General features: G+C 37.6%; 4 protein-coding genes across 4 annotated transcripts; 3 read left to right on the plus strand and 1 right to left on the minus strand.

The window, feature by feature from the left end:
• Positions 1 to 2,699: 2,699 nt before the first annotated feature.
• On the minus strand, positions 2,700 to 7,947 carry LOC134752293 (zinc finger protein 26-like). Its single transcript, XM_063687955.1, has 4 exons — positions 7,659 to 7,947; positions 6,857 to 6,992; positions 5,054 to 5,158; positions 2,700 to 4,255 (listed from the first exon to the last, which is right to left on the minus strand). Exons 1-4 carry the CDS (start codon positions 7,800 to 7,802, stop codon positions 3,087 to 3,089), a joined length of 1,554 nt encoding a protein of 517 aa, XP_063544025.1. The 5' UTR covers positions 7,803 to 7,947; the 3' UTR covers positions 2,700 to 3,086.
• A 581-nt stretch (positions 7,948 to 8,528) lies between these two features.
• On the plus strand, positions 8,529 to 10,103 carry LOC134752407 (uncharacterized). Its single transcript, XM_063688117.1, has 4 exons — positions 8,529 to 8,598; positions 9,015 to 9,198; positions 9,626 to 9,730; positions 9,980 to 10,103. The coding sequence occupies exons 1-4, from the start codon at positions 8,529 to 8,531 to the stop codon at positions 10,101 to 10,103; spliced, it is 483 nt and encodes a 160-aa protein (XP_063544187.1).
• Positions 10,104 to 11,075: 972 nt separating this feature from the next.
• On the plus strand, positions 11,076 to 15,049 carry LOC134752298 (zinc finger protein 317-like). Its single transcript, XM_063687961.1, has 4 exons — positions 11,076 to 11,311; positions 11,734 to 11,935; positions 13,048 to 13,203; positions 13,362 to 15,049. The coding sequence occupies exons 1-4, from the start codon at positions 11,186 to 11,188 to the stop codon at positions 14,351 to 14,353; spliced, it is 1,476 nt and encodes a 491-aa protein (XP_063544031.1). The 5' UTR covers positions 11,076 to 11,185; the 3' UTR covers positions 14,354 to 15,049.
• Positions 15,050 to 15,379: 330 nt separating this feature from the next.
• On the plus strand, positions 15,380 to 21,191 carry LOC134752291 (zinc finger protein 652-like). The gene is made up of 5 exons (XM_063687953.1): positions 15,380 to 15,893; positions 17,107 to 17,260; positions 17,886 to 17,990; positions 18,617 to 18,769; positions 19,928 to 21,191. The coding sequence occupies exons 1-5, from the start codon at positions 15,765 to 15,767 to the stop codon at positions 20,974 to 20,976; spliced, it is 1,590 nt and encodes a 529-aa protein (XP_063544023.1). The 5' UTR covers positions 15,380 to 15,764; the 3' UTR covers positions 20,977 to 21,191.
• Positions 21,192 to 22,487: the final 1,296 nt, after the last annotated feature.

Consider the following 22,487-nt stretch of genomic DNA (forward strand, 5'->3'; position numbering starts at 1 on the left):
CCGCGATAGCTAAAGACGCCGGTTCGAATCCGGCCTTCACCACTGGAGGGCTTCGTCACTTTTTCTTTAATATATGACATCTATTACAGTTTTTAATTTATATATAGTAGTGTGACTACTTTAAAAAACACAAATCAAAATATTTAATAAAATAATTTGATTTGTTCCCAAACTTGTTCATAGATGGCAGCACCAGTCTCTCTCGCTACAACGTAAATCCGTAAGGAGTTCGTTTAGGAGGTGCAAGCGCGCACTGCTTGCCCTTAGAGCTGGTCAAAGACGCCTAGTCTTACTAAGATGGCATATAGTCGAGAAATTCGGACGGGCACCGCCGTGGCGGGGTGGCCTAGGGGTTCATGGCGTTAGCCGCGATAGCTAAAGACGCCGGTTCGAATCCGGCCTTCACCACTGGAGGGCTTCGTCACTTTTTCTTTAATATATGACATCTATTACAGTTTTTAATTTATATATAGTAGTGTGACTACTTTAAAAAACACAAATCAAAATATTTAATAAAATAATTTGATTTGTTCCCAAACTTGTTCATAGATGGCAGCACCAGTCTCTCTCGCTACAACGTAAATCCGTAAGGAGTTCGTTTAGGAGGTGCAAGCGCGCACTGCTTGCCCTTAGAGCTGGTCAAAGACGCCTAGTCTTACTAAGATGGCATATAGTCGAGAAATTCGGACGGGCACCGCCGTGGCGGGGTGGCCTAGGGGTTCATGGCGTTAGCCGCGATAGCTAAAGACGCCGGTTCGAATCCGGCCTTCACCACTGGAGGGCTTCGTCACTTTTTCTTTAATATATGACATCTATTACAGTTTTTAATTTATATATAGTAGTGTGACTACTTTAAAAAACACAAATCAAAATATTTAATAAAATAATTTGATTTGTTCCCAAACTTGTTCATAGATGGCAGCACCAGTCTCTCTCGCTACAACGTAAATCCGTAAGGAGTTCGTTTAGGAGGTGCAAGCGCGCACTGCTTGCCCTTAGAGCTGGTCAAAGACGCCTAGTCTTACTAAGATGGCATATAGTCGAGAAATTCGGACGGGCACCGCCGTGGCGGGGTGGCCTAGGGGTTCATGGCGTTAGCCGCGATAGCTAAAGACGCCGGTTCGAATCCGGCCTTCACCACTGGAGGGCTTCGTCACTTTTTCTTTAATATATGACATCTATTACAGTTTTTAATTTATATATAGTAGTGTGACTACTTTAAAAAACACAAATCAAAATATTTAATAAAATAATTTGATTTGTTCCCAAACTTGTTCATAGATGGCAGCACCAGTCTCTCTCGCTACAACGTAAATCCGTAAGGAGTTCGTTTAGGAGGTGCAAGCGCGCACTGCTTGCCCTTAGAGCTGGTCAAAGACGCCTAGTCTTACTAAGATGGCATATAGTCGAGAAATTCGGACGGGCACCGCCGTGGCGGGGTGGCCTAGGGGTTCATGGCGTTAGCCGCGATAGCTAAAGACGCCGGTTCGAATCCGGCCTTCACCACTGGAGGGCTTCGTCACTTTTTCTTTAATATATGACATCTATTACAGTTTTTAATTTATATATAGTAGTGTGACTACTTTAAAAAACACAAATCAAAATATTTAATAAAATAATTTGATTTGTTCCCAAACTTGTTCATAGATGGCAGCACCAGTCTCTCTCGCTACAACGTAAATCCGTAAGGAGTTCGTTTAGGAGGTGCAAGCGCGCACTGCTTGCCCTTAGAGCTGGTCAAAGACGCCTAGTCTTACTAAGATGGCATATAGTCGAGAAATTCGGACGGGCACCGCCGTGGCGGGGTGGCCTAGGGGTTCATGGCGTTAGCCGCGATAGCTAAAGACGCCGGTTCGAATCCGGCCTTCACCACTGGAGGGCTTCGTCACTTTTTCTTTAATATATGACATCTATTACAGTTTTTAATTTATATATAGTAGTGTGACTACTTTAAAAAACACAAATCAAAATATTTAATAAAATAATTTGATTTGTTCCCAAACTTGTTCATAGATGGCAGCACCAGTCTCTCTCGCTACAACGTAAATCCGTAAGGAGTTCGTTTAGGAGGTGCAAGCGCGCACTGCTTGCCCTTAGAGCTGGTCAAAGACGCCTAGTCTTACTAAGATGGCATATAGTCGAGAAATTCGGACGGGCACCGCCGTGGCGGGGTGGCCTAGGGGTTCATGGCGTTAGCCGCGATAGCTAAAGACGCCGGTTCGAATCCGGCCTTCACCACTGGAGGGCTTCGTCACTTTTTCTTTAATATATGACATCTATTACAGTTTTTAATTTATATATAGTAGTGTGACTACTTTAAAAAACACAAATCAAAATATTTAATAAAATAATTTGATTTGTTCCCAAACTTGTTAGTATTTGTTGTTATAGTGGCAACAGAAATATATGATCTGTGAAAATTTCAACTGTCTAGTTATCACGGTTCATGAGATACAGCCTGGTGGCAGACGGATAGCCAGCGGAGTCTTTGTAAAAGGGTCCCGTTTTTACCCTTTGGGTACAGAACCCTAAACATGTAAAAATTCAAGATGGCGGCGGGCTTTTTACAATAGGTAGTTTTACTGCAATGTTCTACCGCCTGAGTGCAGCACTAGCACAAACCGTAAATCATAGAATAACTTATATATACTATACTGTAAACATAATATATATATATATATATATATATATATATATATATATATATAAGAGAGAGAGAATTGATTGATTTAGTAGGTATAGAGGCTTATTGTCATGATAATTTTTGTAGTCACAGTAAATGTGCTGCCATCTTTCGACACAGGATTAAAACTTTTAGAAAGCCATTTGACTGATCTATGTTCTTTTACTGATGTGTTAAAATTGTTAAGTATCAAACGGTGTCGCCATCTACACGAGTATAGGCCAAAGGTATGGCGCCATCTTTTCGAGCATAATTTTTTTTTCTTAGACTATTTATCTTATACACTTCATAGATCTTTGATCTTTGATGATGCATTAAGGAGGTTTGTGCTAGTGGCGCCCCCTATGCAGAGTCAATATTCCCTATTTTTACCTCGGACACTTTATTAGAGCTTTTTAGCGATTTAAATAGAGTGCAATGGCTGCATAATCTTCTCATCTATCTCCACTTTCCTCTCGTGCACCTTCAGATGCCCTTTTAACGTGCATTTCTGCGTAAAGGCCCTCCCACACACTGGACAAATAAACCTCTTGTCATTAGTATGAATCCTCATATGCTCTCTAAGCGTTTTCTTCCTTTGATACGATTTCTGACATATGTGACATACGTGGATCCTTTCCCCGTCATGTTTGATCATATGCATTTTTAAAGCGTTCCTAGTATAGAAAGCTAAGTCGCATTTATCACACTTATGGTTCCTTTCATTCAAATGATCTCTCCGGACATGACTCGATAAGTGTCCCGGGGTAATATAGCTCTGCGGACATGCTTTACATTTGTATCGTTTTAGCTCTTCGTTGTGAATCTCAGCTAAATGCTTCTGTCGAGCGTAGAATGATGTTAAAGATATATTGCAACGCTTGCAAGCGTACCGCACTCCGGCCTTATGTTCCTTAGACACATGATTCTCTCGCTTAGTGACTCTATCGAAGACCGCATCACAGTACTTGCAAGGAAACTCACCGACTTCATGCGTCCTCATATGTCCTCTCAATCTCGCTTTCGAAGCAAAAGCTTTTCCACAATTCTCACAGATATAATTCGGGTAATGTATGTTCATATGAGTATTTAAACTTACAAAATTTAGGAAAGTTTTCTTACAAACAGGACAGTCTAGTTGATCCTTTTCAAGTTTGAATGGTAAGTTACTCCATTTCCCGTTAGTATATTTAAGTCTAGTACAATTTTCTACATGTGCATTCAAATCTTCGAAGTTATTTAAATCTGTCGTGCATATTTTACACCGTAACTGCGTAGCGCTTTTATAGAACCTTTGTGAATTAGAGAACATCATTTTCTTGAAAGCTATATGTATATTTTTCTTATTATGTTGTGACACATGTTTCTTCATATCCTCAAGATTGGAAAGTGTTTCTGGACATATGGCGCATGCAAACAGCCTGTTTTTTCGTATTTTAAACGGGAACAGACCTTGTGAGAGCATTGTTTCAGTATCGGATATATCTTTGTAGTCTTTGGACTTCTTTACGGTGATGGTGATGTATTTTTTTCTGGTTTTGCGCGGCTTGAACACTTCTGTGATGGGCTCCTTTTTAACAATGACTGATAATGCTGAAATGAAATAAGATTTTGTGAGTAATGAACTAATGCAATTCGGCCGAGCTTGCCACCATATATGATATCTATTTCAGTTTAAGAAAAATAATCTGTCTGTTACCTAGGAAACGAGGCAGTAGATAAGCTTGCTAAAACCGCTGTAATGGATGGCTCTGTACTCGATTCTATACCATATTCAAGTGAAGTAATTCCCAGAATTAAAAAAAGATGTTTACAGAAATGGGAATACCATTTTGGAGAACAAGCTTTATCAAGGGGTGTTGGAATGTGGTACAGAACAATTCAAGATAGACCCTTGTGGATACCCTGGTTTGATTCTGCCAACCTCGCTAGAAAAGTGTTAGTCTCAGCTTTCCGAGTCCGGTCCGGACACATCCCTACAAACAAGTTTCTGTGCATGATGGGTGCTAAATCGTCACCACTGTGTGTAAACTGTCAGAAGACTGATGACTTGTCTCACGTGTTGTTGGAATGCGTCCGGAATTCGGACTTGAGACAAAGATTTTTTGGTAGTCTGGGCTCCATGCACAATGGACAGATCAATTGTTGGTTGGCAGAGCCTATATCGGACAAAGCAATCAGTGTTTACCACTTTATTGACCTCTCCCTTGAGTAGGGAACTATGAAAGCACCCATGAGGCTGACATGTTCACCTAGAGTGTCCAGCCTCTATAAAAACTAGATAAAAAAAAAATCCTTTTCACGGATAAACTAAGGAACCGAATGTGATAAAAGGCATGTGAAAGTTCTACGGGATATAAATATGATTTTTCAAGAAAAAACCAACGTTACCTTTGTCATCGTCATCATCATCATCATCGTCGGCGTCGGGGTCGATGTCGAAGTCCGCTAGGCTGCCGGCGTCGTCGATAAATTCAACGCTCTCTTTCTTCACGTCTGATAAAGATAAAGATAATTTATTTTCCAATTAGGCATATTAGGTACAATGCGCTTATGAACGTTACAGGGCGGACACGCTATACATCCAAAATCACTTGCGTTTCTATGTGTGAACGTGCTGTCTGTACACGCATCATGCGTCATAGTGTGAGTAAGTTGCTTAAAAATAGTACTGAGCGGCCGGCAAACAGCCGTCAATCTGCTGTCGCGGGGCGGGGTCACTCGAGTCGGGGCGGGGCGGTGCGTGGCCGTTCTGTATGATAATACTATTACTTATTCTGTGTGAACGTCAAATAAAGCTACACTAACCCTCTCTCTCTCTACACTAACCCTACATAGTACAGTCACCATCAGATATATCGGAGCGCCCGAGGTGTTCACAATATCTGAACACGCACTCTAACGCCTTGACAATAGAGGCGTGTTCAGATATTTGTGAGAGCCTTGACCGCTCAGATATATCTGATGGCGACTGTACCTATACATCAGTACATCACTGCTCGAGAAGATTTAAATCCATCCAAAACTATAGGAAATATAAATAAACAAGTTACACCAAAGAATATTCTTTGCAGTGTTGCTGTTAGTGTAGTACTTAATTATATCTCTCTCTCTCTTTAGCGCTTTTCTACCCTTCGGGTGTAGGCCTCCTTCATTTTACGCCATTCGTCACGGTTCTGTGCGACCTGGAGCCACTTCTTCCCCACAGTCCTTTTGATGTCGTCATCCCAACGCATCTGGGATCTACTTTAAGGACGCTCCCCCCCTCCCCCCTCCATGGTCGCCACTCATGTAGTCGTTTACTCCAAGAATCAGTCTCTCGTGCTATATGAAAAGCCCATTCCCACTGGCTACGCGTTTTACAACATCAGTGACCTTACTCTGTTGTCTCAGCAGTCCTTGTATGTATGTAATATTATAAATGCGAAAGTCTGTCTGTCTTTCTGTCTCTTCACGTTTAAACTGCTGAATCGATTTAGATTAAATTTGGCATAGACATAGGTTTAGTCCCTGAGAAGGACATAGGATAGTTTTTATCCCGAAAATCATCCCTTAAGAAAGTAAAAAGCGGGGTGGAATTGAGATAGTTAATAAAGTGCCTGCTAATTTGTGTGCATAATATGCTTAAAATTGAATGATGCTATGAGAATTTTTCCAGGCACTATACTTACTTTAGCCACTGTTACTAAGTCCACGCAGACGAAGTCGCGGGCAAAAGCTAATTTACAATAAAATAAGGTTTATTTGACATCAGATCGGTGGCAAACAAGCATACGGCACCTAACTAAGCAATTGCCGTACCTGCAACTCCAGTGGTGCTACGCACTGCCCGGCACTTTGGGATTGTGGAGCTCAGCCACTGGATTGAGCTCCACAATGTACGTGAAGCAATTGAAATGAAAAAAAACATCGCAATTTCAACCAGAATGAGAGACATGGGATTTCATCTTCGTAGAATCCGGTGATTAGCAAATGTAAACGTGAATAAACATCCAGTCACAAACCGACGCATGTCGTGAGTGTTGTGTGTAGGCAAAGTGACAACCCTAGCATACAAGTGAATAATCAGATCAAGATTCCTCGCCAGTTTGCCTGTGACCACGGACGTAATGCCAGGTTCGAAACGTCAGGCCAAATAATAAACGTAAGTGTACGCAGATCCCGATTCAGTTTTATAAAAAGTCTATAACTTACTGAACATCTTGGCCGAGTCTTCAAGACTGCGGAGAGATTGCAAAGCCTGGTCCTTGAACACCATGCTCTCCATTAACCGAGCGGCACATGAGTCGCAGACCAACTGCTTTGTGTCCCCCAGCTCCATCAAGCTTATCTAAAAATAGAAATAAGAATTTAGACTTATCAAATCAGATTCAAATAAAGAAATCAGTTATCAAAAAACTGGCCAAGTGTGAGTCGGACTCGCGCACCAAGGGTTTCGTGCCATTACGCAAACGGCAAAAATATCACGTTTGTTGTATGGGAGCCTTGAATATTTATTTTATTCTGTTTATAGTATTTGTTGTTATAGCGGCAAAAGAATTACATCTGTGAAAATTTCAACTGTCTTGTAAATCGGTTTTTAATTCTATGGGAAAACCGGTTATTAACCGAAATTTCATACAAATAAAAACCGGTTTACATTCCCTATTACATACATCTTTAGTCCCCAGACCCTAACCCAAAAACTAAAAGCAAAATCCCAAGTGAGTGATTGAATAAATGAACTAATCAATGTACAGAAAAGTTCCCTAAAATTACTCTTTTGAAAATTTACAAAATGGGCAGAAGGCGCGTCCTAGTCACGCAAGGAACTATACTTCAAGGTCCAGACGAACTTTGGAACGTAATAAATATTAATGCCAAGCCATCAACATCCTATTGGAATAGAAATCAAGTGTGCTATAAGTAGAATGTTTACGTTTATCGAGACACAGCGATAGGTAGCAAGAGAGCACAGAATCGTAATTTCACACATGTTACAACAGAATCAACTTACGTCTATGCTGAAACATTTTAACAATATATCCGAGTAAGACGGAACATCGGCCGAACTACAGGCAAGCATACTCTTCACAGCCCCCTCGTTTAAGCACAGGTTGCAGACCCCCAGCAGCGGGAGGCTTTCCACTGTTATCTCCATTTTGTTCTCTGATTTCCACTCCACGATTAATTTCAATTCATTTCGATTAATGCTAATCACGATAAACCAAAATTCCAATTAATTTTTGACAGTAAAGAACTGACATTTGTGACTGACAGATTTTTTAGTTTTTTGACTTTTTTGGACTTTGGCGTGAGGAATTCATACAGTCTTTTTGTTTTCTTGACATCAGATGTATTTTTCTGTTTGGAAATGAATCAAAGGTTAGATCTTAAGCCCCCCACACCCGTGCGCGAATCGCGGCGCGAAGCCCCGTACGTGAGTGTGGAGTCGATTTCGCAGATCTGCGAACTAGCCTCCCCAAACCAAACCAAAATCAAACCAAATTGTCAGCAAATAAGAACAAAAAACTATACTCACACTTTTCTTTTGGGTGCTAGTACTAGTGTAAGACAAAGATAGTATGATTCTCTCTGTCTACGTTTGAAGTGAGACAGTCCTTTGACAAACTATACTTACTTTACTCTTTGGGTTAGATTTTGAAAATAAACCCTCGTTTTGTTTAGTCAAGTTGACTGACATCACGATTCTTGCTAAACCCACATGGCAAAAGATAAAAATTACATTAAAACGCTCTCTAAAAAAATTAGGTAGATTAGGTAATTTATAAGGTTCTTAGTTTTTTTTGCCATTTATTTTTTTACATGTTATTGCTATTTTATTTTACTTTTATAAATAGATTGATTTTAGTATCACAAAGTTAATATGTCTAATCAAGACACTGATCAGCCACATCTTCAATGTAATAATCAGCAACACACAGAAGCAGACGAAGGTATGCTTTTTAATTTAATTTTGCAGGGGCCTAACCACACAGAAGTTGTAAGGAAAGAAGGCACTCATTATTAAATTGTAAAACGGGACTTAACGCGTATTTAAGTTTTAAGATTTACCTCCAACGTTTCATAGACGGCGTTGTCCCCGTGGTCTCGGAGAAGACTGGTTAAAGTTGTCATCCAACTTCAACCAGCCAACTTTATCAACCTTAGCTAGTCTTCTCCGCGACCACGGGAACAACGACTTCCTTAAAACTTAAATACGCAATGAAGTCCCGTTTTACAATTTAATAATGTGTAAAAGTTTAAATACTACTAGTAATAGTGAGATGGAGATGGCTTTTATTCTCAAACTATTGCTGTCTTTTATGATTATTTCCTTGCCTTGACAAGCTTACATAATTCTTCATATCAGATGCAGAATTCAACGAGAACTTATCAAAGAACTTTGATGTGCTACCGCTGTTCGAACGGCAGTACAGTGCCTTTGTGAGCATAAAGAAATACTCACTCAAGAACAACGAAAAGCTGAGGAACCGCTGGCATGAACGCGTGATGACCGGAATTTCAGCGGGCATTAAAGCGATGCCTAATATCAAGTAATTCAGTTTTTCTACATCGTTTTTAGGAGTTTTTACAGGAAGGACTGTGGGCCAAATAATTTTTCTTTGTAATTAGAACATAGTAATAAATGGCAATTGAACTACATAAATCATCATCATTCGCTTGCCCTTGTCCCATTCACTTGGGGTCGGCGCAGCATGTCTTTTTCTTCCATACCTTTCTGTCGCCCGTCATCTCATCATTCACTTGCGTTCGTTTCATATCATCTCTCACACAGTCATTCCATCTTTTCCTCGGTTTTCCTCTCCTCGTACCTCCCTCCACATTTATTCGTAATACCTTTCTCGTCACATGACTTTCATCCCTCCGCACCACATAAACTACATAAATAATGTCTTAAATTAAATGGAAAAGAGTGCAGGCTTATTTTGTATTTAACTTATGTATACATTCTGCTTCCAGTGACTACCATTTCCACAACTGTCGCACAAAGTTTCTGCCGTCTGAGTCGCAGGCCAACTTCAAGTCATTGCATTTCCATCTCACACCAGGACCTGGCGTTGACAAGTAACACATTTTTTAATCGTTATAAAGTCAATTAGGACAAGTTAGAGCGTATAGCGGTTTGGCAAGCTATTTCCATCGGTTGAAAAAGGCGGCAAATTTTAATAATGTTGGCGCGAAGGGTTGTGCTTCCGTGGAAAACTTAAATTTCGCGCTTTTTTGTACTGACAAAGTGGGTTTGCCAGAGTATAGATAATTATGCCCCGATAACTCTGGGCGTGTAAATTTGCTCAATTAATTTTATTTTCTCAGTTATGGACAAAGACCTATACCAGATGACATGATATCGAAGAGGATCAAGCCCGAAGCTCAACCGACAGCCAGTAAAAATAAAACAAAAACGTCACAGGTAGAGCGACAGGAGTTAGTCAAGTAAAACAATGTTTAAACTAATACAGCCTGTAATTTATATTATAATACACGTATTTAAAAACTGTAATAGATGTCATATATTAAAGAAAAAGTGACGAAGCCAAGTGGTGGGCTTCGTCACTTTTTCTTTAATATATGACATCTATTACAGTTTTTAATTTATATATAGTAGTGTGACTACTTAAAAAACACAAATCAAAATATTTAATAAAATAATTTGATTTGTTCCCAAACTTGTACACGTATTTAACTTAATGTTTACTTCAAGTATGTCAAAATTAAGCATTTTATTATTTGTTACTTTACCTTGCCAACGCTCGGCTCGTTATACTGTTAAACCTGTAATCACACTCGACGCTACCTATACATTTATTATGTTATGATTGTTATGTCTTGATTGTAACCACCTTACTTTTAATTTTACTTTTATTTTTATAATTATTTATATAAATGTTTAATATTATAGTCTTGTTTGTGTCATGTTTCTATATTCGACTATATAGTTTGGCAAGCCATTTTCATCAATAGAAAAAAGCGGCAAATTAAAAAAAATTGGCGCGAGTGGGTGTTTTTTCATAGGAAGTATGAAATTTTATTTTAATTTCGGGCCTTTTTCTATTGAAAAGTGGGTTTGCCAGAGTATGTTGTTATTTTTATGTTATTTTTAGTAATTTTATGTTTATAAGAGAAAATACTGCTGTGAACTGTCTGTGACAACTTATGTGTGCGTTCAAAAATTACAATATTTCTGATTCGTGCATCTATCTTGGTGCAGGAAAAGGTTTTTGCAATTTTGTGAATGTATGAGTTTAATTACAACATTGATTAGAAGTGAAATTTTGTTTATGTTTTTTTTGTTGGTTTTAATAATTTATTTAATATTAATATGTTGGAGAGTGTGATAAATTTGCAATTAAAATAGTTGAACAAGTTCATACTGCCGTTTTTGAACGCACTTTTCTGTCAAAACAATGTTTCGGAAATTGTCTCTTTTCTATCCAATATCCAATCCAACATGAAATATACAATATTTAAAAGAAACATTAGAATATCAACATAACATAATCTGACGAAAGTCATATAATTATGTCCTCAAACACGTGCCTGTTCTGCCTAGGGCCAGAAGGCACGAAAGACATTTTCCATAAACATTATCATAAAGGAAAGAATGAAATTTATTCTGAGATATTATTAAAAACTTATAATGTAACCGTAAGTACTTTCATGTTTGCGCTTAAACCCTAGACCACTGGTCACCCAATGTGTCCCGGTGCGCGGTTGCGTCTATGCCCTTTACTCTGTTAAAACAGTAAATACAATGCTGCATGGTGTAGCTTACATCATGAAGGGTTGATATCAAGTAAGTAATTCATCTCACGCATCCCTATTGTTCATATTTCATATGCTACTGTGTCTACCTATTATAATGGCAGATTCACTGCTAAAATTCACTGCTTCAGGCCAGACTCAAACTTGCAATGAAGCTTACCAAAGCTCTCAACCTCATGGCATTGGACTCTGACAGTACATCTCAATACCAAATTTCATCCAAATCTCTTCAGTGGTTAAAGTATAAAGAGGTAACAGACAGACAGAGTTATTTTTGCATTTATAATAAGTGGTATAAATTTTAGGTACCACAAGATATGCGAAACAGCAAAATTTGTGAACAGTGTGCAACTGATCTGCGGGGAGCAGCAGAATTCAAAGCTAAAGTAATAAAATCAATCAACTTGGCATCGGCAGATTTGAAAGTAGAAAATGATGACTGTGATGATTTTGATGACAAAATTAGTGTAGAATTTGATGAAGGACCACAACCCGTTGAAGATACAGGTAAGGTGAAGTTCATATTAAGTGATATACTGAAATAAACGACCAAAGAAAAACTACCAAAATACTAAATACTGATACTAAAGAAAAAGTGACCAAGCCAGGGGTGGAGGAGGCTTTATAGCATTACACAGCACTGTACAGATGCATTGCATTATTATTTACCATCAGTTAGTGACCTATTTTTACTACAAAAAAGATGCATACGAGTTCTAGCCAAGACAACAAGTGAAGAAAGTTGCAGACCACATTTCGCGAAATCAAAAATACTCACCCTCACATCCTTATACATCTTGGAAACTTGTAAATTTGTGCGAAAATACGAAGACTTATTTAAAATCCAAAACCCCAAACCACGACTACATAACTTACGTAATCGAAATAAACTTGTGCAAGCAAATCCAGCTAACCTCCAAATGTTCAGTAAAGGCCCTTACTCAATGTCCATTCGAATTTATAACCACGTCCCTCAGTTTATAAGAAATGAAACCAAATATTATAATTTTGTAAACAAGCTCAAGAGCTACCTTCTAACTGAATGCCCATACACCCTACAAGAATTTATGAATAATTAGACAAATAATAATAATAATAATGTACTTAATAAAAATGGAGCATGATAAATGTTATAGTGATATAATAATATAGACAATGTATGATTTTAATTATCTATTCTATTTGTTATTATTGTTTATAGATTTATTTTATAAGACTACCTTAGAAATATGTAGATATAAAATGTTGCTACGCCCTAGTAGGGTCCATGATTGTACTCACTTTATTTTAAGAACATCTGTAATACCATGGTTGCAACGAATAAATGAAAATGAAAATGAAAAAATCATATTTTCATGGAAATTTATGAACGTGTCTTGCTATTTCAGTCATTATTACTACAATAAGTACTGACATTGACTGAACGAGCATGACAAATACTAACGTTTCTGACACAATACGATGGAAAACATTTATGCAGTACATATCTGTATTTGCTTGCAAGTAACAATGATGTTGGCATGTGCATGACATTTTTGTAAATGAAAAATGGCGACCACATAAGTTGAAAAATTATAACATGTTACATAGTATAGTTTAGTTCGCTGTCTATTTTTCAGGTCTTTATGTCATAAAACTGAACTCCAAGAAATATTTTTATGATGATAATGAGAAGACTTCTGTAGCGGATAATACTGAGGTTATGGGTTTCAGTGAAAATGATGAAACAAATTTAACACAAGAACCGAGTTTATTGAAAGAAAGAAGAGATAAAGGTGAGAATTGAAAGGGACAATTATGTAATGATATTCTATTATTTTTAAACTTCCGTTGTATACCTAATAACTATACACTTTAGGATTATATATCAGAATACTAATCTATTTGTAAATGTATAAGATGAATTTGAATTATGTTCTTTTTCATTTTTCAGGTGATCAAAGGAGTGTGCAGCAAAATTTAAAACAGCCGGAATCACAAAACCACAAAGACTTGAAGGAAAACTCATTAAGACTTGTATTCAACTCAAATCTATGTCTATTCAAATCTTTGAAGACCAAATTTGGCTGCTTTGTCTGCAAAGAGGCATTTCTAAATATAAATAATTTGAGAGAACATTCGAAAATACACACTAATGCAGAGGCGATAAAAATCAAATTCAATCGCTTGAGAGGCATGTCATACCAAAATGCAGATATTTCAAATTTAGAATGCATAAAATGTGGAGCAGCTTGTTTAGATTTGACCGTTTTGAAAAAACACCTTATAGAAAGCCATGAGATCAAATTTGCAGATGCTGAACATTTTTTAATACCATATAAATTACAAGATTCCTTTGAATGTGTTTTATGTAGTGAAATATTCAACACATACATGAGATTATCAATCCATATGAACAATCATTATTCAAATAATGTATGCGAAATTTGCGGGAATTCGTATATAAATAGAATAAGTCTAAGAATCCATTTGCAAACGCGGCATAAAGAAAAAAAGTGTAGTCTATGCTCTGATACTTTTTTAACAAGTTACGCGCGGGTTAGACACATGAGGACACACCATAACAGTTCCATGTCTAAGAGGTATTGTCTTATCTGTGGTAAAACGTTCCTTTACACGTATCAGCTGATCGAGCATAAAATTTCAGAGCACGGCGCGAAACGACAGTTGAGTAAATGTTCTTTATGTCCAAAAACGTTCCCAAATCTGCAGAATTTGAAGATTCACATACGTTCCGTGCATGTTAGAGAGAGGAATTTTCCTTGTCACGCTTGTGAGATGAGGTTTTTTACCAAGTTTGATCAGAAAAGGCATGAGAAAACGCATTTAGATGAAAAGTCGTATGTTTGTGGGATTTGCGAGAGTAAATTTAAGGGGAAGGACTCTTTGAGAAGGCATTTGAAGCGCCAGCATGGACATACATAGTGTGATTGCAGCAGAGCACATAATTGTAACTATATAGCACACGCAGTGCAAGTGTTATTTATACGTCATAATTTCATAGAAGTTTGATGTTTAAAATAACACTTGCACTGCGTGTGCTATCAAAATCGTTAGTCTGTCTTGGTCTAACTCTAGTAACATATAGATGGTTGTTATTTTTAAATTAAGGAAAAATTGAAAAAGAATCACTGCTTTGAACGAGATCAGAATTCGTGGCTCTATAGGGCTAAGATGGCCCGCTCTTTACCATTTTTCACCATGCCTGTCACGTTCTCACAATTATGTAAGTGCGAAAGTGACGCATGACATGACAGGTGTTAAAGATGTGACCACGATACCGCTGGCACAGATTATATAGTTCTTACGTGACGGTAGAATCTGACATTTATCTAGGCAAATCAACTTTTTGACCGACAGTTTTGAGTGTCTCTTGCGTTACTCTATATATATCTGGACTTAAAGAAATCGGGCTTCTAATATACATGGTTTCCTGTTTATTACGTTTAACAGTTCGGGCTTTGAATGTTTTAGCATACACCATAAACTGAAACATAGAAATGCCATTATTTAAAGGTGAAACTTTACAACGAAGTTTACAATTTGTGGATCGGTCAAAAATTTGATTCGCCCTCCTACCACTAGGTAGACAATGAGTTGTGAATTATTCTGCAAATTACTGAATAAAAACTAGAAGAATATCATTGTACATTTTATTTTAATTACAGATGGAATAGATGGCTAAAAGTGGCTTGGTATGCTCATAATCTATGTACCTTATTGTGCATAATATCAAAGATAGATATAACTCCGTAAGTTACTCTATGATAATATTATTTTTATTTAGATGCCCAAAAGTGGCTTGGTGACCAATTAATTTCATTGTTAACCGGCCATAACGCCATCTAGTTACGAGTATAGTAACTGAATGTAATACTGCCATCTGTCCTAACTAACTGTAACTACTACGACTATGTGGCTGGCTGATTTCGTCTATCTTTGGATAAATAACTAGATGTCTCTGAACAAAACGCGTGCTGATTGGTCACTAAATTATAGCTTACTTTTAATTGGACAAGATTATAATAGCTTGATTTTCACTGGTCAATTTTCCACAGTCGTATTTATAATTTATTAAAAATCGTAAAAAATACACATGATTTCTTTAATAATAGTCTAATTTCAGCACCGTAAAATAATATAATTTAAATTTGATATAAATCTAGTATTTCTACAAGTTTCAAGTCATTACGTAATGTATGAAACGTTATCTGTCAGAAAACGAGTTTGTTGTTTGTTAACCACGGAAATACAGCTCTGTAATGGCGGGCGCTCGCGTTGAAGTGATTTATTTAGGTTTTAATTTTTGAATAATGTTTCTTTGATATTACCAATCATGAGGCAGTTAGATTTGTGCCGGTGTTGCCTCGCTGTGGGTTGTGAAAAAGATATTTCAGAGGAATACGAGGAGGATGGACGCAAGGAAGTCTATTCCGATATGTTGCTCGATACGTTCAATATATTTGTAAGTTAGTTTAGTTTGAATTTAGCATTAATCTAAGTATATCTACAGCATCCAGGCTTTCTGAAACATTTTATTTTTCCGGGTTGTAAGTACGTGTGTGTCTAAGTTACGCGGTTAACTTATTAAGCTAATAAGATAAGCACAGGTTTTTGCTTACAGAAATACTATTCAATACAGTACCTATGCTAAAATTAGTGAGCGAGGTGTTAGTATTAATAATTCTTGTTAACAGGTACTTAACTTAAATCTATAAAAAGACTACTGATAGTACTGATACTGAGTCAGGTACGTAGTATCTACTTAGCATCATTGTTATAATATGTTATGATCTTCCAATCGTATTGAACTTTACGCCTATAATCTTTGGACTTGCAGCAGTTTATACAGTACCAATATCTTCTTCAGTCAAAGTTCTTTCTTCGGTTCTCAGCAATCTGAGCAAACACTATTAAAATAAATTACTTAGTTTTTTTTTTACATTTATGGCCTGGATGCGAGTCCTTTAAGCCACTCACTTATTGTTGAACTAGACATTTTTACACGCTTTTATTTAACTAGCAATGTTTGTTCGTGTCAAATCTTGTTAGCTAAATTAGCCCCATTTCCCTGCTGCTGCTGAAACTACATACATATGTTATTTGGGTGACAATGTAATGTCATGGACATGGTACTATCAAGCTGATCTTTTAATAGACAGAGGAGGTGGCCATATATAAATGATAATACACTTACTTACTTCGCTGGCTCACCAACCCGAAGTGGATCTTGGCCTCTGATACTAGGTTTCGCCATTCATTCCTATCCTGTGTGATCCGACACCTCAAAAATGATTATACAATGCAACCTAATTGTGTTGCTGAGTATTAGTTGCCTATCATCATCAGGATCATGAAGCTGTTTTTCAGGAGTCCCTGCTTCCATTATGGATTTACAACTTCAAAGTGAAAGCACACATGGACGTGTGACTTTGTCCTATCATTTCATATGGGGATCAGTGAACGTGTTAAAAGAAAAGTACAGTCAGTGATAAAAGCTTGTATGAAAAATATTTTTTGCCGCTGCCGCGCGATGTCGTGGCCGGGCCGTTAAGAAGCATGCGAACATAAGGAGAAAAATAAGAAATGGACAATAGATATAAAATCACAAGTACTTAGACAGTGTAGAGCCATTAAAGTTTTCATGTTCTAACTTTTCTCTTTAATATTTCCAACAGATATCGTATGAAGATGTGGGCGGCAAGTGTCAAATCTGCGACGACTGCGTATCACGGCTGCGGGAGGCGACCGCCTTCAAGGCTCAGGTCATAGAGGCTGGGAAGGCTATAACGCAAAAACTGAAGAACACAAGGATAGAGTCGGAAGATGATGGTATGATTTGTTTTAAGTTTTTAAGCTTTAGCGGCCAATACACAATATAATTGGCAATATAAAATACACAGTCAAATTTGAATGGATGGTACAATACAATCTCACTAATCCAGCACTAATGCTGACACAAGAGAGGATGAAAATGAAATGAAAATATTTTATAACATTAATAAATGTTATATAAATAGGTTACTAAATAAATACATACTTATGTATAGAAAACACCCATGACTCGGGAACAAATATGTGTGATTTGAACACAGATTTAATATATACGCTAGATGACGCAAATATCACGATTTGTATTGAAACCACGCGTGCCGACTTTTTCATACAAAATTTACGCATAATATTATGTTTTAAAATTTCTTACCTGTGATAGGAAATATGTCCTTGCCTTTGGGTGCTCGCTATTTTTGGACTGTTGCAGGTAATTATCACGCAACGAAGCATTTTTTAAGTTTTCACGTCCGGCTGCAACAACTGACGCGCGTGGACTGTAAATAGCGACGGTCAACCTCGACGCTGGGTCGTGGTTCGGACACGTAGTAGATGCATTTGCGTCATTTATGGTATATTTATATCTGTGGATTTGAACTAAATTTAAAACATATGATTGTTACAGAAGAGGAGATAGCAGACGGGAACATTAAGATGGAGGTGTGCGAGGACGTGGAGCTCTCCTATGAGGATTTCGACTTCACGCAGTTCACTGGCGGCAATGATGATGGTGATTATATAATTATTGTAATAATTTTCAAATTACGAAAATGTGAGAACCTAGAAATGTAAATCCCGGCAAGCTCGGTTCTCCATACAAACGTAGTTACGCTCTCATTTTAAAACGACTAGCTAGATTGCTCTGAAACTTGTACTTACAATAGGATAAGGTACCATAGTAAATAAATCTGACAAGTGCAAGTCGGACTCGCCCACCGAGGGTTCCGTACTTTGTAGTATTTGTTGTTATAGCGGCAACCGAAATATATCATATGTAGAAACAGAGTCTTAGTAATATTAGGGTCCCGTTTTTACCCTTTGGGTACGGAACCCTAAAAATACAGCGAATTTAAGTTTTTCATGCAAAACATGTTTTGCTCTATTTCGTTTGTTTTATAAACGGGAGCTATATTAACTAATTACATGCATGCATAGATAAACAGCACTGATAGATGTCATTGTATGTGCGAAGTTTGATTACAATCCATCACGTAGTTTTAAAATGAGTACGAAACTCCGTTTGTATGGGAAGGTGCAATTCGGCAGAGCTTGCCGGGAACATAATTCGAGATTCCAGTTTTTTAATTAGATTTATTGGTAAACAATATTAAAATAACATATTTAAATGTGTTCCAGACGAGATCTACATCATAAAGCTGGAGGACGGGTCGTGCGTGGCCGGAGCTGGAGATGAGATCAGTGAGCTCGCTGACAACCTCCGGCAGAACGAGCTCACCAGGAGCTTGCTGGGCTCCGACCAGTTGGTTAGAAGCCCTAAACACAAAGTTGGTTAGTAATTATTATAGCCATAGTTGTTAGTTTTATTTGATTGATTTTCAAATATACAACTACTTCTTTAGTCTTTACTGTACCTGTTTTAATAATTCACACTTTTCCCACGTAAGGGTTCATCCATTAATTACGTCACACGTATTTCGAGGTTTTTTTTGCCCCCTCCCCCCCTCCTTGTCACACTTGGTCACATTTGGCAAACCCCTCCCCCCCTGGTGTGACGTCACATTTTTCAATGAAATCGGCAAATCGAATTAAGTATTATTCATGTTTGTTATTTAACTGTACAGCGAATAAAATAATTTAAATAAGTTAATGCAAAGATAGATATAACTCCGTAAGAGATGGATACAGTCTAAGGAAAAAACGTGCCTCGAAAATCAAGAAAATTTGATTCTCGCTCAGAGGGCGCTACTAGTTTTGGCCTACAGTCGTATAGATGGCGTTGACAGTTTCGTTTGTTATTTTACAATTTTAACGCATATCAGTGAAAGAACATGGGTCAAAATCATAAAAATAATTAATGCAAATAAAAAAAATAATTTATCTATATTTAAATACATTCTATCGTATTTTTATAAATCTTCATTTTTAGTTTTAAAGTGTGTCGACAGATGGCAGTGAATTTACTGGGGTTACAACATTTACTATGACAGTACCGCTCTAGTATAAGTTACTCTATGGTTAATGTGACGTCACAAAGTTTGTGACTCCCCCCTCCCCTTTGTCACATTTTCTTGACCCCCCCCCCCCCCCCCCGCTAAACGTGTGATGCCATTAATGGATGACCCCTAAGGTTCCAACGCCAGTTAGCCATGGCCATTTCACCTTCGTTCGAAATATGATTTTTAGGGTTTTGTACCCAAAGGGTAAAAACGGGACCCTATTACTAAGACTCCTCTGTCCGTCTGTGTGTCACCAGGCTGTATCTTCGAACTTAAACTATCGTGAGACATATTTCAAAATATTTAGATATTTAGATTTGTTTCGGATTCAAAGAATAAAACTAGAAAGTACGGAACCCTCGGTGGGCGAGTCCGACTCGCACTTGTCCGGTTTTTATATTGCAAATCTGCCGTAATCAAACTTCGCTTGGACACTACACCAATAAGTATTATAATAATCAATCCTAAAACCTAACTCTATCTCTTTCAGTTCCTAAGTCGAAAAAAGAGAAGCCAAAGAAGACTCAAACGGAAGTAACGCAGCGTCACCTCGACATGCGCGCCAACTCTCTCAAACTCGTCCGGAACTCCAACATGTGCTTGTTCAAAGCCGGCCGGAGCAAGTTCACCTGCTTCTACTGCTTCGAGTCCTACCCCGACATGACCCAGCTTAGAGAACACTCTACAACCCACTCTCACACCAAGGAATTAGTGATCAAAATTAATCCGGTCTCTCATCTATGCTACAAAAAGGCTGATATATCATCGCTGCACTGCGCTAGATGCTTAGAACCTTGTGAAAGCATCGAAGCGCTACAAGAGCATTTAACAATCATTCATGATTTCACTTTCACCGATGATGGACATTTATTAATACCATTTAAATTAGATAACGGTTACTACTGTGCTATTTGTCATTTATTATGTAATACTTTCGCATATTTAAGCATGCATATGAATACACACTTCCCTAACTATGTTTGCGAAACCTGCGGAGCTGCGTATATCAATTTCAAAAATTTAGATGTACATAGGAGAGTTGTACATTTGCGTAAATGCAAAAAATGCTTAGAAGACAAATGCACATGTAAAGAGGTCAAATTAGGTGGTAGACACAATTCAAGAATGTGTTTGGAGTGTAATATAACATTTAAATATTCATATCTATATAAAGAGCATAATTATCAAGTCCATGATGCGAAAAGACCTATAGCAACATGTAATATATGTGATAAAACATTTCTAACACCTAATAACCTAAAACTACATATCCGTAGAATACATAATGCAGAAAGGAACCACGTGTGTAGAATATGCGATATGAGTTTTTTCACAGCGCACGGAATGCGGAAACATATAAGACGAACGCATACCGATGTTGAAATAAAACCATATTCCTGCGACTACTGCGCGTGCAAGTTTAAGATGAAATATTCGCTGAGCAAGCATTTGAAGAATCGCCACGGACGACGGATGGATGGCAGGCTGTTTAATGATGTTAAGATTGAGGTGACGTTGGAGGAGATACAAGGACAATAATATTGATATATCAGTAGAGATCACACTATAGTCGGACAAGAAATTGTAGAAATTTTTTGAAGTCCCTTGACAAACTATATTTGAAATGGCGGCGAAAAGGTAACAACTATCCGCGTTTGTAGCGTCTTTCCAGTACTTATTATAAGATAGTTTTTTTTATTTTGTACATATGTGAAAAAATATTTTTTGTAAATAAAAATCTGTTAAACAAATTATCTGTGCATTTCATCCCTTTGTTTGAAATCACCCTTTTGTAGGATTGTAGAGATGGAATTAACTATGCAAATGGTATATGGAATACTATTATACTAATGGGGTTGGGTCGAAGTATTTAGCAGATGGCGCCAGCATAGCTTGCCCTGTCAATCCCTAGAATTAGGTAAATTTTTTGTTTTTTTTAATGGAATTTTATGCCTTGGATGCCAGCCCTTTAAGCCAAATCTCATAAAAAAGAGGCAAGCTATGATGGCGCCATCTATGCAAAGCTTTGACAGTTGCCAACTCCATTTTACACAGACGAAGTAGCGGAAAGAAGCTAAAGTTAGACCAAGACAAGTCTGCAACGATTTTGATAGCACACGCAGTGCAAGTGTTATTTATACGTCATAATTTCATAGAAGTTTGACGTTTAAAATAACACCTGCACTGCGTGTGCTATCAAAATCGTTGCAGACTTTTCTTGGTCTGACTCTAGTAACTTGTATAGTCTGTCAAGCCATTTCCATCAGTAAAAAAAGCGGCAAATCAAAAAAAAAATAGGCTCGAAGGGTTATCGTCCTATAAAAAAAAAAATTGGCGCCTTTTTCTACTGACAAAGTTTGACAGACTATATTTAAGTCTTAACCAAAGAGAATTAAGTAGTGCTCACGCCACACATCAGTTTTATGTTTTATTATGAATCAACAAAGAATATTATCAGTATTGCTACTCGACACTAGATGTCGCGACTGACGAAAAGTGTATTGCTCAACAACTAAATTAATATTAGCAGGAGTTGAAAACAGAGCTCCAGTTATAATATTAGCTGAAAATCTTTCAGCATTAGACTTTCCGTTCGTCGCGACATCTATAGTCGAGTAGCAGTACTGATAATTCCGCTACTTGACGCTAGATGTCGACTACGAAAATAAGTATTTTTAGTAACAAAAATGATGTATGGAATGAGCACTCTATGTCTGCTTAATTCTCATTGGTTTTAACGCTATTTTTATTCTTATCGACGCCAACGACAAATATATATCCGAAACGCAGGTCCAACACAAAAGATGGATTAATCCGTCATAGACCTACCTGCATATGCATAAAGTTCAATTTCAGTTCTGAAACTTCGGTGACGTGGCGTCCGATTGACAGTTTTTAGGGTTCCGTACCCAAAGGGTAAAAACGGGACCCCATTACTAAGACTCCACTGTCCGTCTGTCCGACTCGCACTTGGCCGGTTTTTTGTGTTAGAGGCGTCGAGAAGGTTAGCTCCCGACGCGAAAAAGGGGTGTTAAGGGGCCCACTGACTA

The sequence above is a fragment of the Cydia strobilella genome, chromosome 24 (genome assembly GCF_947568885.1).
Source record: "Cydia strobilella chromosome 24, ilCydStro3.1, whole genome shotgun sequence".
NCBI lineage: Eukaryota > Metazoa > Arthropoda > Insecta > Lepidoptera > Tortricidae > Cydia > Cydia strobilella.

Excerpts from the sequence above, each read along its gene's own strand:
- LOC134752293 (XM_063687955.1), bottom strand. The coding sequence starts at position 7,802 with ATGGAGATAACAGTGGAAAGCCTCCCGCTGCTGGGGGTCTGCAACCTG. Across the intron at positions 6,993-7,658 it reads TAAAATGTTTCAGCATAGAC|ATAAGCTTGATGGAGCTGGG; the intron begins GTAAGTTGATTC and ends TTCTATTTTTAG. Across the intron at positions 5,159-6,856 it reads AGACTCGGCCAAGATGTTCA|ACGTGAAGAAAGAGAGCGTT; the intron begins GTAAGTTATAGA and ends TATCTTTATCAG.
- LOC134752407 (XM_063688117.1), top strand. The coding sequence starts at position 8,529 with ATGTCTAATCAAGACACTGATCAGCCACATCTTCAATGTAATAATCAG. Across the intron at positions 8,599-9,014 it reads ACACACAGAAGCAGACGAAG|ATGCAGAATTCAACGAGAAC; the intron begins GTATGCTTTTTA and ends TCTTCATATCAG. Across the intron at positions 9,731-9,979 it reads CCAGGACCTGGCGTTGACAA|TTATGGACAAAGACCTATAC; the intron begins GTAACACATTTT and ends TTATTTTCTCAG.
- LOC134752298 (XM_063687961.1), top strand. The coding sequence starts at position 11,186 with ATGTCCTCAAACACGTGCCTGTTCTGCCTAGGGCCAGAAGGCACGAAA. Across the intron at positions 11,936-13,047 it reads ACAACCCGTTGAAGATACAG|GTCTTTATGTCATAAAACTG; the intron begins GTAAGGTGAAGT and ends TCTATTTTTCAG. Across the intron at positions 13,204-13,361 it reads GAAAGAAAGAAGAGATAAAG|GTGATCAAAGGAGTGTGCAG; the intron begins GTGAGAATTGAA and ends TTCATTTTTCAG.
- LOC134752291 (XM_063687953.1), top strand. The coding sequence starts at position 15,765 with ATGAGGCAGTTAGATTTGTGCCGGTGTTGCCTCGCTGTGGGTTGTGAA. Across the intron at positions 15,894-17,106 it reads TCGATACGTTCAATATATTT|ATATCGTATGAAGATGTGGG; the intron begins GTAAGTTAGTTT and ends TATTTCCAACAG. Across the intron at positions 18,770-19,927 it reads AAGCCCTAAACACAAAGTTG|TTCCTAAGTCGAAAAAAGAG; the intron begins GTTAGTAATTAT and ends TATCTCTTTCAG.